The 12,554-nt window shown below is 41.6% G+C and overlaps 1 protein-coding gene across 1 annotated transcript in view; it reads left to right on the forward strand.

The window, feature by feature from the left end:
- Positions 1 to 11,609, forward strand: part of Rtn4ip1 (reticulon 4 interacting protein 1) — a 44,458-nt gene extending 32,849 nt beyond the window's left edge. Inside the window, exons 8-9 of the mRNA XM_005330134.5 lie at positions 2,206 to 2,298; positions 11,477 to 11,609. Coding sequence (XP_005330191.1) covers positions 2,206 to 2,298; positions 11,477 to 11,584 — 201 coding nt within the window. The 3' untranslated portion in view covers positions 11,585 to 11,609. The remainder of the gene's footprint in view (positions 1 to 2,205; positions 2,299 to 11,476) is intronic.
- Positions 11,610 to 12,554: the final 945 nt, after the last annotated feature.

Below are 12,554 nucleotides of genomic sequence, written 5' to 3' on the forward strand. Positions count from 1 at the left end.
CTTTCCAGTACTTTAAAGTACAAGTTTTCTGTAAGATTTCCCAGTTTGTACTCCAGTGAGACCTCTCTCACAAGTTAACATTCAGAGTTGTCCTCAGAGAGTAAAGCAGGTATTGCTTCCTTTGTTTTCTACTTTCCACCTGCTTGAAAGACAATAATGGTCATGCCAAGCAGTGTGTTTCCAACAGTTTCCACTGTCTTTCTGAGACTGTGCACAAAGCCTCACTGTCATCTTCCGGCTCTCCTACCTGGTTTACTTTCTGTCCTGTAAGGCCTGGGAAAAAACACACAACCCTTAACAGAATATAAAAATTCGGCTATTACAGGCCAAGTTTCACTTTGCAGAGTAACATGCTTGTAAAGAATTATAGATGTGGTAGTTGTGACCATTTCTGTTCCTTCTTTAATATCCTAAACAATTACCAGAATATTTTAATTATAGCCTATGAGGCCAGACCTTAGGGTGAAGTACTTGAATAGTCTCCTGAGGTTGTCATTAACTGGGCCCACTGTCAGCTTGGGCCATTTGCATTGCTTCTGCTATCTAGCCACATTAAGTATTCAGAGGCTGTTCCCCAGCCTCTCTCATGTCACAGCACACAGAAAATGATAGTATTTGAACAACATATTGAGGCTGCTCTGAGTTAAAAGCCACCTACTTAGAGACTTCTACTAGCCCAGGCTCTGTCATGTTACCCTGAGGATTAACAGGAGTCTGTATCTCATCACACCTATTATAGAGTAAGCTTGACTCTTCCTACCTGTTGTCCTGGGGTAGACATTTTGGTGACTCTTCACTCACAACTTTTCCAGATTGGATGATAAACTATGTAGTCACTCAACTGGTAAGCCACTGCCAGCACATTAGGTGGGAAGCTCTGCCTGGGCAGCAGCTTAGTTTAGTTTTTATTTTTTTCTTCCTACATTCTTAAACTTTGACTTGATATTGTCCCATTCTTTACTTTCAGTACTGAACAAATATTTATTGAACACCTTTTATGTGTCAGGCATTTTATATGCATCCTTTTTAAAAAAAAATTTTAGATGTTGATGGACATTTTATTCATTTAGTTATATGTGGTTCTGAGAATCAAACCCAGTGCCTCACATATGCTAGGCAGGTGCTCTATGATTGAGTTACAATCCTAGCTCCATTTTATATACATTCTTATTTTATCTTTCCTACAACCCTGTCAGCTAGGTGGTCGTGGTACTGATGCTCTATAGGCCAGGAAACTGACTGAAAGAGGTAGCTTGACTGAAATAACAGTAGTAGCTGAGCTAGAGTAGCAAGGAGTTCCATTGCACAGCCTCATGCTGTGGTGATTTATGCCATGCTGCGGGAATGTCAGACTGAGAGTGAGCTCAGTGAAATAGAAGTCCAAGCTCACCTAGCTGTTACAGGTCAATGCAAGGAGGGCAGCAGCATAGTACTGACTGACCCTCACTCCCTCAGCAGTTTGGTTGGACGGGTGCTTGAGATATCATAGAAAACCTCTGTTTATTTCTGTATTGGTAATGGACCACCTACCTCTGACATAAAGAATAACAGTTACAAGTGGTCATGGCAGTAACTTTGAACCTTCTCAGTGTAAGATTTTTGCTCATCTTGTCTCATAATAGATGGGATGACTTGGTATTTGCCATAACTGTAGGGAAAATCCAGCCGTGGTGTATGTGGAACTTTACATTTTGTTTTGCCTTTAAAACTGCCAAGTTCTTGTCAGAGCCAGGAAAAAAAGAATGCAATTGGGCTTTTTGTCTAAGATCATAGTTTTGTAATTCATTGCCCCTAGAGCATTATTGAATTTGGTAAAAATCTCTTCTGGTACTTCAGAGATCCTTTCAAACCTTATTAGAGAAAGCATAGAAGTCCCAGCCCCTAATTCTCCTTTCAGAAGCAATCCACTGTCAAAGACTATTTAGACTGTCATTTAAGGAATGCTTTCCTGTGCTTACTTGTTCATCAGTCACAGCTTAGAGAAGCCTAGGTTGACATGGACATCTCTGTTCATTTATTTCTTAAACATTTTGGAGCATTTGTTCTCTGTCAGTCACTGTGCTAAGGTATTAGGCATATAGCTCATGTGTCAGCAAGAAATGGGAAATTGGTTTGTCTTATACATCCAGAAAATGCCTTTACCTGAATTTGCATTTAGTCAGATTTTATCCTTTTTTATACCTGACATCTTTTTTTCCTTTTTAGCATTTCTGGCAAGGAGTCCATTATCGCTGGGCCTTTTTCATGCCCAGCGGTCCATGTCTAGATGAAATTGCAGAACTTGTGGATGCAGGAAAGGTAGGTGTATCAGTAAACCTTTTATTTGGAAACCTTTGTATTGGTGGAGCATTTCTGGGAGACCTGCCCACCAAGTCTCATCAATGGAATTCTTCAGAGGTAGGCTTGGCCAGGACTTACAGTGCCTTACATAGCCAAGTTTGTATCTTTGTCTCTATCATCCTGGAAATCACAGATGTAGACTGTTCAGTCTGGAAAAGAGTTTACCTATCTAGTTCACCCTCCTTGGCTTGCAGACAAAGAGACAGACTTATGGAGGTTACATAATTTTCCCAAAGACGCTTGGTTAGATAGTGGCAGAGTTGGGATTTACAGTGGATGTTGTTATTATTATTATTATTATTATTATTCTGGAAGTAGTCCTGAAAACATGGCACTTTGGGATGGCCATACCTGCACAAAGGTGAGAACACATCTGTGAGTTCAGTAGAACTGCTCATGGAACTGACTTAGTCTGAGGGCAGGTAAGCTGCTTTCCAGATGAGAAGGGGAATCTCAGTCCCAGCACAGCTGGATAAGAATTAGATCTCCCAGTCTCCTGATTCCCAAATTACTATAATAAAGTCCAGAGCAAATAAATAGTATGTCTGAGGTCAATGGCCAGGACACAGGTAGGGATTGATGAGGGTTGGGTTGTAGACAACTAGTATTCTCAGGCTACTAGTGTCTCCTTTGTGGAAAGGAACTGGTGCTTTGATGCTGGTTATCCCTTGCAGGGATCTTGGTAACTGAAAGTTTCCTAAGCTGACACCTGCTCATTTGGGCTCTTACACAGCCTTAACTGCCCTAACTTTCCATCACTGGAAGAATAACCCAGAAAATAGACTCATATTCTGGTGCTGATATTTGTGATTTTATTGAGAGATTGTATGGAATTATAGGATGGAGAACCTTGTATATCTTAGAGGGTTGCATGAGATCATAACTACAGTGATTCTCATTTTACCTGGTATTAGATAAGAATACTAGCTCAGGAGAAAAAAGGATATGCTCAGCTTGCTAAGTGGGAGCAGAACTCAGTGCTTTCTCCCCACCAATTCAACTACCTTCTCAGTGCTTGGGACTGATTTCGACTGGGTTTACATTGTCTTGTCCTAGTCATTTTATAGTAGCAGAGAAAGGGATTGGAGCAGGGCCAGCATTACCATCACATGATTTTCACTCTCACGCTTGGAAAACCCTCCTGAGAAGTGACACCCCTACTTAGAAATCTCTTGCTTCCCCTGCCTTTTCATGGATGTCTAGGTTTTCATGTGTGCTGAATAGAAACAGGGGCTCAGCATTATTGTGATTGTGTAAGTTCCTCTTTGTAGGGGTCTCTCGCATCCCATGGGGATGTTTGTTTCTAGGAAGAAAGAAATGAACTATCATCAAATAAATAAGTGCTTCATGTGACTGAGCCCATTATTAGAGAGGTCTCTATCTTCCAGAAGTCCATCATGTGATTGTGCCTGTCCTAATATCTGCTCCAAACTGTCCACATGCTTACCATTGCTCTTTTGTGTTCAAAATATTGTGACTCTCTCTACCTGGAAATTACTATTTACCCAACAAAGATGAGAGGTGCCTTGTATATATCTACCTATTAAGTTTGGCAGATAACTGGTAGAATGGCTGAAAGAGTACATGATAGAAAAAGATGTCCTTGAAATATCCTTAAGTGATGGTGGCCAAGTAGATATTCCTCTTGCCTTCAATCCTGCACTCTCCTACCCACAGGCTGTTGGGTTTAGGAGTTGTTTCTAACAGTGAAGGATTCTGGGACTGTGCAAGTTGAGAGGTGACGCCCGATGCCATAAAAGGTTGGCCATCCTTTTGTATTCCTGCTTCTCTGTGGTTGTGAGAAATCATTGTTTGTCTACCCTGGGAAATTGGGAAAAATAACAAAGCAGATTTTACATATGTGCAGTTAGTAGATATTTACTCTACTGGATAAAGACATTTAAGTTCTTCAAGCTTTGGCTGGGTGCTTAATGAGTCTAATTAGCAGGTGTCTGATAGAGGAGCGGTATTTCTTTTTTGATAGTGTAAAGTCACGAAACCACAGAGCCAGCTATTTTAAAATATGTTTACGTTTTTAGATAAAATATTTTTCCAGGATTCAAAAATCCAAGAAATAGGAAAACTTATTTCAAGTAATCATCCTTTGACTCCTGTCCATCAGTCACTGAGATTCTGTATGTCACACACAACCAGTGTCACATTTCTTATGTATTCCAAAGACATTCTGACTCCAACAGGAAAATTCCTCTCTCCCTTTCAAACACAAGTAGATAACATGTTGTTCTGCAACATTTTAACAACCTATTTTGAACTTTGTTTTACATTAGGATATAAATACTTTCTTCATTCTTTATAAACAGCCACATAGTATCCTTTGTACAGGTGTATTATCAATATCATTCCAGTCTTTTTGCAGATAATGCTTCAGTGGCTAATCCAGTATTTATGTTAATTACCTAATTGTGAGTATATCCATTTCTATTCATGAAAATGGAATTGTTGAGTCAAAAAAGCATATGCATTTATAATTTAATAGGTATTACAATAACCAGTTTTGAAAATCTAGTTTTTATATTTAGTGTCTGGAATTTTCCATGAGGCCTACCTTCCAGACTCCTTTTCTCTTTATTTACCTGTTGTCTTGCCCTCTTGCCGGTTTTATTTCATAAGAGAATTGTTTCTGGAAATATAAATACAATATGGCACTGGTCATTTATGACTTAAACTGTTCTGATTAAAAAGTAGTATCTGAGCTGGTGTGGTGGCACACACCTGTAATCCCAGTGGCTCGGGAGGCTGCGGCAGGAGGATCTTGAGTTCAAAGCCAGCCTCAGCAAAAGTGAGGTGCTAAGCAACTTAGTGAGACTCTGTCTCTAAATAAAATACAAAATAAGGCTGGGGATGTGACTCAGTAGTCAAGTGCCCCTAAGGTTAATTCCCGGCACCAAAAAAAAAGTATCTGGATTAACAAGTATTATGGTAGATTCTTGTTAGCTCTGTGTGCCCCAGTAAAAATGGAGAAAGCACAGAATTAATACCCATAATAATGAGCACTCTCCGTTCACAACAGTATCACCCTCACACTATTGTAAACACCAGCTGTGACTTTGCTTTCTCTCAGTAGCACTAGCTAAAATAAAATAAAGGCATGCTGTTCTTCTACAACTACAAAAAGCAAAAAAATTTAGTGATAACAGTTAAATAATAAATCCCTCATATAGCTTCAGTGTTTTCTGCTTGTGTACATAATCATCCAAATGTTATAAGGTGGAGTTTGAATTTATGGTATTTTATTATATCTTCTTGTGTTTCTCAGTATCCTTGAGGACTTTGAAGAGGTGATGAGACAGATTCATGAGACCATAGTCTGCTCCTGATAAGAACGACTGTGTTTTGAGGGAAAATATTTATACATATTTGCCTATTGCTTTCCTATTGCTATAACAAATTACCACAAACATGGTGGTTTAAAACAACACAAACTTAGTATATTACAGTTCTGAAGACCAGAAGTCAAAAATGGGTCAGCAGCACTGCGTTCTTCCTGCAGGTGGGCCGGAGGGGAGAAGCTGTTTCTTTTCCTTCCCCAGCTTCCGGGGGCTGCCCCTGCATTCCTTTACATATAGCTATATCAGTCTGACCTCTGCTTCTGCTTCTGTCATCATATTTCTTTCTTAACCCTCCTGCCTTCCTCCTACAAGGACACGGTGATTCCTTTGTGCTCACTTGAATAATCCATGATTCCCCTATTTGAGGAACCTTACCCATCTGTAAAGTCCATTTGCCATGTAAGGTAACATATTCACAGGTTTGGGGAATTGGAATGTGAATATTCTTGGGGACCATTATTCCACCTTCCACAAATATCTCCAAAGGATAGGAAAGGATTTTGAAATATTGCCCTGAGAAAGAAAACTAGATGCCCAGGGATAAAATATGGGGATATTTTTCATTTTACCCTTTTATCTTTTTATTTATCTCACTATGTTGCGCATGTTAGTCTTGAACTCCTGGACTCAAGTGATCTTCCCAGCTTATCCTTCCGCGTAATAGACTTGGAAACACCACACCTGGCTCCCTTTTACTTTTTATATTTGTGCATATATTCTTCATATATTTTCCCTTTATATATTTGTACATATATATTCTTCATAAAATTATTAAAGCCTTTTGATGCCATGCACTTAATGACTTAATGTTCACAGATCTCTTCAAAATTCTAGGTGACCAATCAAGTTTCTTGGTTGAGGAATGATACAGACTTTGTTTTATTTTAGCCAGTATCAGAAGAGTTTCTATGTAACTTATTTAAGTTCAATTCAGAATATTCACAAAGGGCCCCTAGAATTCTACTTCAGCCAATAGGGTGTGGAGAGATTGGTTGGCCACATAGAGTTACCCTTTGAACCGTGCTGTCCACTAGAACTTTCTGTAGTGATGGAAATGTTCTCTGTCTGCAGTCACCAGTCACACGTGACTATTGAGCACTGAAATGTGGCTAGTACAGCTGAGAGACTGAATTTTTCATTTCATTTGCTCACTTTTGGGGGTTTCTGGGGATTGAACTCAGGGGTGCTTTACCACTGAGCTACATCCCTAGCCTTTTTTATTTTTTATAAGACAGGGTCTCACTGAGTTGCCAAGACTGATCTTGAACTTGAAGTCCTCCTTCCTAAGTCTTCCAGATCACTGGGATTATAGGCTTGTGCCACTGTTCCCAACTTGTGATTAAGGAGCCATGTCTGTCAAGAGGCTACTGTATTGGGAAACTGACAGACTAAGAATGTGTGCTCGCGCTCGTGTGTGCGCGCGCGCGCGCGCTCTCTCTCTCTCTCTCTCTCTCTCTCTCTCTCTCTCTCTCTCTCTCTCTCTCTCTCTCTCTCTCTCTCTCGTGCCAGGATTGAAACCAAGGTCACTTAACCACTGAGCCATATCACCAGCCCTTTTTTTTATGTTTTATTTTAAGACAGAGTCTTACCTAGTTCTTAGGGCCTCCATAAATTGCTGAGGCTGGTCTTTAACTTGCAATCCTCCTGCCTCCTGCCCAAGTCTCTGGGACTACAGGCACACGCCACCACCCTTGGCAACACTGCCACTTTAGAGGTAAACATAACGAGTTCTGAGGTAGGTGATTTCCCAGGCCCTTCTTGAATGGCCTAATTTAGGAGAGGACTGTGTTTTAAGCTCTTAAGTTTCATGTTACAACTGGATTTTGCTCCATGGACAGTGTAATTATTAGAGATTGAATCCTAAGAACCATTAGAAGATGGTTAGCTTGCCAGATATGGCAAGTATCTCATGAATCTCTTAACCTTGATGCTTCTGAAGTTTTTCTGGTACTGCTGAAATTGTTTCTATGTATACTGAGTTTTTCCTCTTACCTTCTAACTGGAAGGAGTGTCTTTTCTTAGGGAAATACCTAGGGACAAGTATGGGTTATTTTCAAAACTCCCTTGGTGAGCACCCTTATCTGCCATCTCCTCCTATCTTACTACCTATCTTGCAGCTTTGAGTTTTCCATATGGGGGCAGGAAGTGTCTAAGAAATAGCAAATTGGAGCAAAACTCACCTCTTCCTTTTGTCCTCTTCTTATCTCAGGAGACTTAGTTAAAGTTGTCATCTTCCCCTTTACACCAACCAACCCTGGACACTGAGCCTATCACAGAGGTCAGGGCATACCTGTCCAAGAAGGGGTGCTGGGGCTGTGCCTGGTGCCCATCCACAGGTGTGTGGATTTTTTGACTCATACCAGGAGCCCTCAAGTCCTCCTTGGAGTCTGTCACCTGTCAACCTGTCCTCACACACTCCACCCTCAGATCTGCATCTTCTTTGCCTTGTGGAGGATGAGGCTGAAGGGTGAGAGAAAGAAGTAAGCAGAAAGACTTCCCAAACCACATCCATCCCATTTGACAATGAAATCAGGGGTCCCAGGTCATAATTTTGGCTCTGTTCCTGACAGCTCTGACTTCACATGTACTGCTCAGCCACTCACACGTCAGCTTCCTAATCTATCAAAACAGACTTGCTCAGATATTTAGATCCATTTTTGTTCTGATGTTTTATATTTCTTGTTGGGAAAATGGGAATGGAGGGAAACCCTCTTGCCTGCTGCTAGTGCTATCTATGCTATGTCCTCTGTCCACCAGCAATCCCGTTCTTGTGGTGGTGAAAAGTCCTCCTGAACCCTCCCTTCAGGGGGTGAAGAGGGTTTCTGCCTCAGATAGGAGGCTGGCCCAGCAGCTGGTAAGGCCATACTTAGTGAGATCCCCTTTGTCCCTGTTTTGTAGAAGAGGTATCAGGCAGCAGGTGCTAAATCTTGGGGTCTGTCTGGGCACAGCCTTTAAGGAAGGTAAAGTATACTCAGGAGACCCACAATTGGATCCAAGACTGATCAAGGGCTTCTGCAGTGGACATCTCCCAGTCGACTGTGAGCCCCCGGTGTCTATGTGGCGAGAAACCTGGTATTGAGGCTGCCTGCTTTATAACAGGGCTCCCTGTGCCAGGTGAACTATAGCAGTGTCATCACATAAATGTCCCCACTTTACTGTGGGTAACCTTTCTTTCCCCTCTCTGGATTTTAACTCTGATCCCTTTGTTCTTAACAAACAAGCATTGGCGATCTGATGTGAGGCTGTGCACAGACACTGTCTCATTATCCAGTTAATCTCCATTTGCTGTCACATATTCAGCCAACAGTGGCATTTGCCTGCCTATAATTCGAAAGCTTTTTTTTTTCATTGTCACTTATGGGAATTGCTGAATGACTCATTATGCCATGGTCAGCCCTCCTGGGTTATTTGCCACAATGGGCCTGACCAGCCAGATCAAAGTGTGCAGTCACTGCAAGCTGCCTGGGTCATCAGTTCAGCCTCTGTGGCTCTGGGCAGAGCTCTGAAGTGAACATGGCTCAATGGCTTGGGCAGCTCATTCTGGAGTGGAGCCTGTTTTGTGTTCCTGCTCTGCATTATTCCTAGCACTTAGAAGGCAGGTACTTAGTCAACATTTGCAGAATGGATGCATGTGTGTCTGATACAAGTTCAGAACCCTGAGAATAGGGCAGAAAGCAACAGCAATTTCACTGTAGTTGTATACACACATTTCCTGGGAAGCTTATTTAAAATGCACCATCCTCTTCCCTACCCCTAGAGATTCTGATTTTGTTTTTCTAACAGGAGACCTAGGACTGTGGAGTTTAAGCATGCATTCAGGTGGTTCCTTTTCCAGATAAACAGCATCCCCAAAACAACATCCCAGGTTCAGAAGGTTTCCTGAGGGACATACAGGAATCAACCTAAATGACTTCCCTCCTCTGACCAGAGAATACAAATAGGTTTCATCTAACATACCAGGCAGATCAGTTCTTAGTGGTTGTGGTGTTGAAGAAGGTTTTGAGGTCATGCTCAGCACCTTGGGGAATTATCAATTAGTGATGTCCTCCATAAGCAGATGGAAGTGTTGGCACATGTTCCACACATCTGTCATCCTGGTGGCCTAGACAAAGGATCTAGAGGCCACATTCTCAGCTGGCACAAGTAAAAAAGGCCAAGATGCAGGCTATGATGTCATTATTATCCTTGGCTTCCTTGCCCTTCCTTCTAGGTGTAGAGGTAGAAAGCTGCAGATGATAATGAAAAGTTCAGCAGGTAGTGGTGAGAGCAAAGATGATGCACCAGATTGAATCCTGCCTTATCACTTAGGTGTGGCTTTAGCAATTTATTTAATTCTGTGCCTTGATTTCTTCTTTCATAAAATGAGAATAATAGTAATACTTATCTCAGAAGGTGGTTATGGGTTTAAATGAGGTAAAAAATATAGGGAGCCCTTAGAAGAGTCCCTAGTATGTAGTAAGGACAGAACATACCAGCTATTGCTTTTATTTTGAGCTTATTGTGATTCATGGATACAGAAGATTTAGATCTTTGGAGAATATTTGGAGTTTGAGATGATTTTGGGGTATCTGGGTTCTACGAGTCATACCAGGGGGGATTGCACTGGTTGCATTTGAATGTCACAAGAACACGTCTTCTCTTGTAAAAATAAAATGGTTGTCAGTTGTATGAGTTGACTTGTGCCTCTGACAGCTTATTCCTGCCGCTGGAGTTATGGGAGGAAGGCCAGTGAAGTATGCAGTGGATACTTCTGCTTAAAGTTTTGAAAAGGAAGAGTATAATTTCATTTTTGTATGGGAAGAGGGTGTTACTTGGAACCTACTTTCAGAAGGAGGTTGCTGGCAGTAGTAATGGTATGTTGAAGAGAACCAGCAACACTCTAACCATCAGTGAGCTGGTTGCAATGGCTTTCCTGTAAATTCTAACCAACTGTGCCACTGTTTAGCAGAGCTTCCCAGGGCAACTATAACCTGGGACAGTTTCTCTCGAAGCTCAGAGAACTCACATAAGACTTCTGCTTCCCACATTTCGGTTTTCACCTAAGTAATATTTATTAAGCTCCTACTATATGCCTAGCATGATGCTAGGTGTTGGGGAGAAATGCAGAAGAGGTGGTTTATACCATAAGTGCTTTACACTCTGGTTGAGTGGACAGTCAAACATTAACAGTTTAAAAAAAAAAAAAAACCCTCTACTTAGTCTGCACTATCTGTAAGGGGACCCAGGGAATAGATAGAGCAAGGAGCTTGGGGCATCAGGCTCTTTTGGTATTTCCCTTACAGCGTGGCCTAGATGTGTTCTCGGCTATGACAAGTATAGCTCTGAGAAGGGCCCCCTGGTCCCTGGAAGCAGTTCAAAGGGAGAACACACTGCAGGCTAGGGGATGAGGAAATGGAGTGTGGGATCCGAGCTGTGTTCAGAAAATGGCAAGGAATCCATTTTGGTGAAGCATGGCATCTGCATGGGGCTGAGGTCCGGAGTAGTGGTCTTTGAATACCTGTCTTGGGGGCTGTTGCAGGGTCCTGAGTAGAAAAGCGACATGACAGCATAGAGCAGAAGTCAGATGGAGCAAGGTGGAGCTGGGTCACTTCAGAGAAAAGAGAGGCAATGAGGCAAGGGTGGAGGCAGCACATATGGCTGGGCATGAGCGCTTCACTTTGGCAAAATGGAGAGAGACCTGAGAAAGACCAGCCTTGAGGGATATTGTGAAGAAACTAATTAAAGATGTCCCCTGCCTGGAAAGATTTCAGTGTTCTGATCAGTCAGTCTCTTCTTGTATTTTACAGATTCGACCAGTTATTGAACAAACCTTTCCTTTTTCTCAAGTTCCGGAAGCTTTCCTAAAGGTGGAAAGAGGACATGCACGAGGAAAGACCGTAATTAATGTCATTTAAATAAATACTGTATGTGGTTTAGTGATTGTTGGCTTTCTTATTTGGTGAGTGCTTGTGGTCCATACTTTTTCTAGCCAACCCCCTCAAACATTTTTCCATATTAGGTTATAAGTTCCATGATAGGCTAAAAAAATAAATAAATAAAGACACTTTTTTTTTTTTTTGCCAATGACTTGCCAGTGGTTGATACAAACATCAGCACTTGGACTTATCTGTAGTCAGTGAGAATTGCATATTCTTTTTAAGCTGTTCTTTCACAGCACCTTTGCAGATTGCTATGGTACCTTCTCTTCTAGCAACTCAAACCTTGTTTTATTATGATAATGTTTTTAAGGTCCTAAAACTTGGAGTTTGTGAATGGATACCATCATGAAAAGTTATTAAAAAGCTTGCTCTGGACTGGGAGCATAGCTCAGTGATAAAGCACTTGCTTGGTGTGCATGAGGCCATCCCTAACATCACAAAATAAATAAGTTTGTTAATTGAATAAAATAAAAGCTGGTTTCTTCTTTAATTCATCAGTGAACACTTTCTAACTGGCTGCCTTGGTTTGGATTTGGATGTCCCCCAAAGACCATGTGTTGGAGCTTGGTCTGAGCTTGTGGTGTTACTGGGAGGCAGTGGAACCTTTAAGTGGTAGAACTAGTAGGAATAAGCTAGGTCACTGGGGGCATGCCCTTGGAGGAGATACTGGGATCCTGGTCCCTTCCTGCCTTCTTTGCTTCCTGGCTGACATGAAGTGAGTATTTTCTTTCACCATTTGCTTCCACCACGATGTGCTGCTTCACCACAGGCCCCAAAGCAACAAAGCCAACTGATGTGAACTGAAACCTCCAAAGCTGAGCCAAAATGAACATTTCCACCTTATAACTTGATTATCTCAGTTATTTGTTACAATAATAATCTAACACAGAAAATTGGTACCAAGAAGTGGGACCATTGCTATGACTATACTGATTTGATTCAGAAG

This window comes from Ictidomys tridecemlineatus, chromosome 8 (assembly GCF_052094955.1).
Source record: "Ictidomys tridecemlineatus isolate mIctTri1 chromosome 8, mIctTri1.hap1, whole genome shotgun sequence".
In the NCBI taxonomy this organism is placed as follows: domain Eukaryota; kingdom Metazoa; phylum Chordata; class Mammalia; order Rodentia; family Sciuridae; genus Ictidomys; species Ictidomys tridecemlineatus.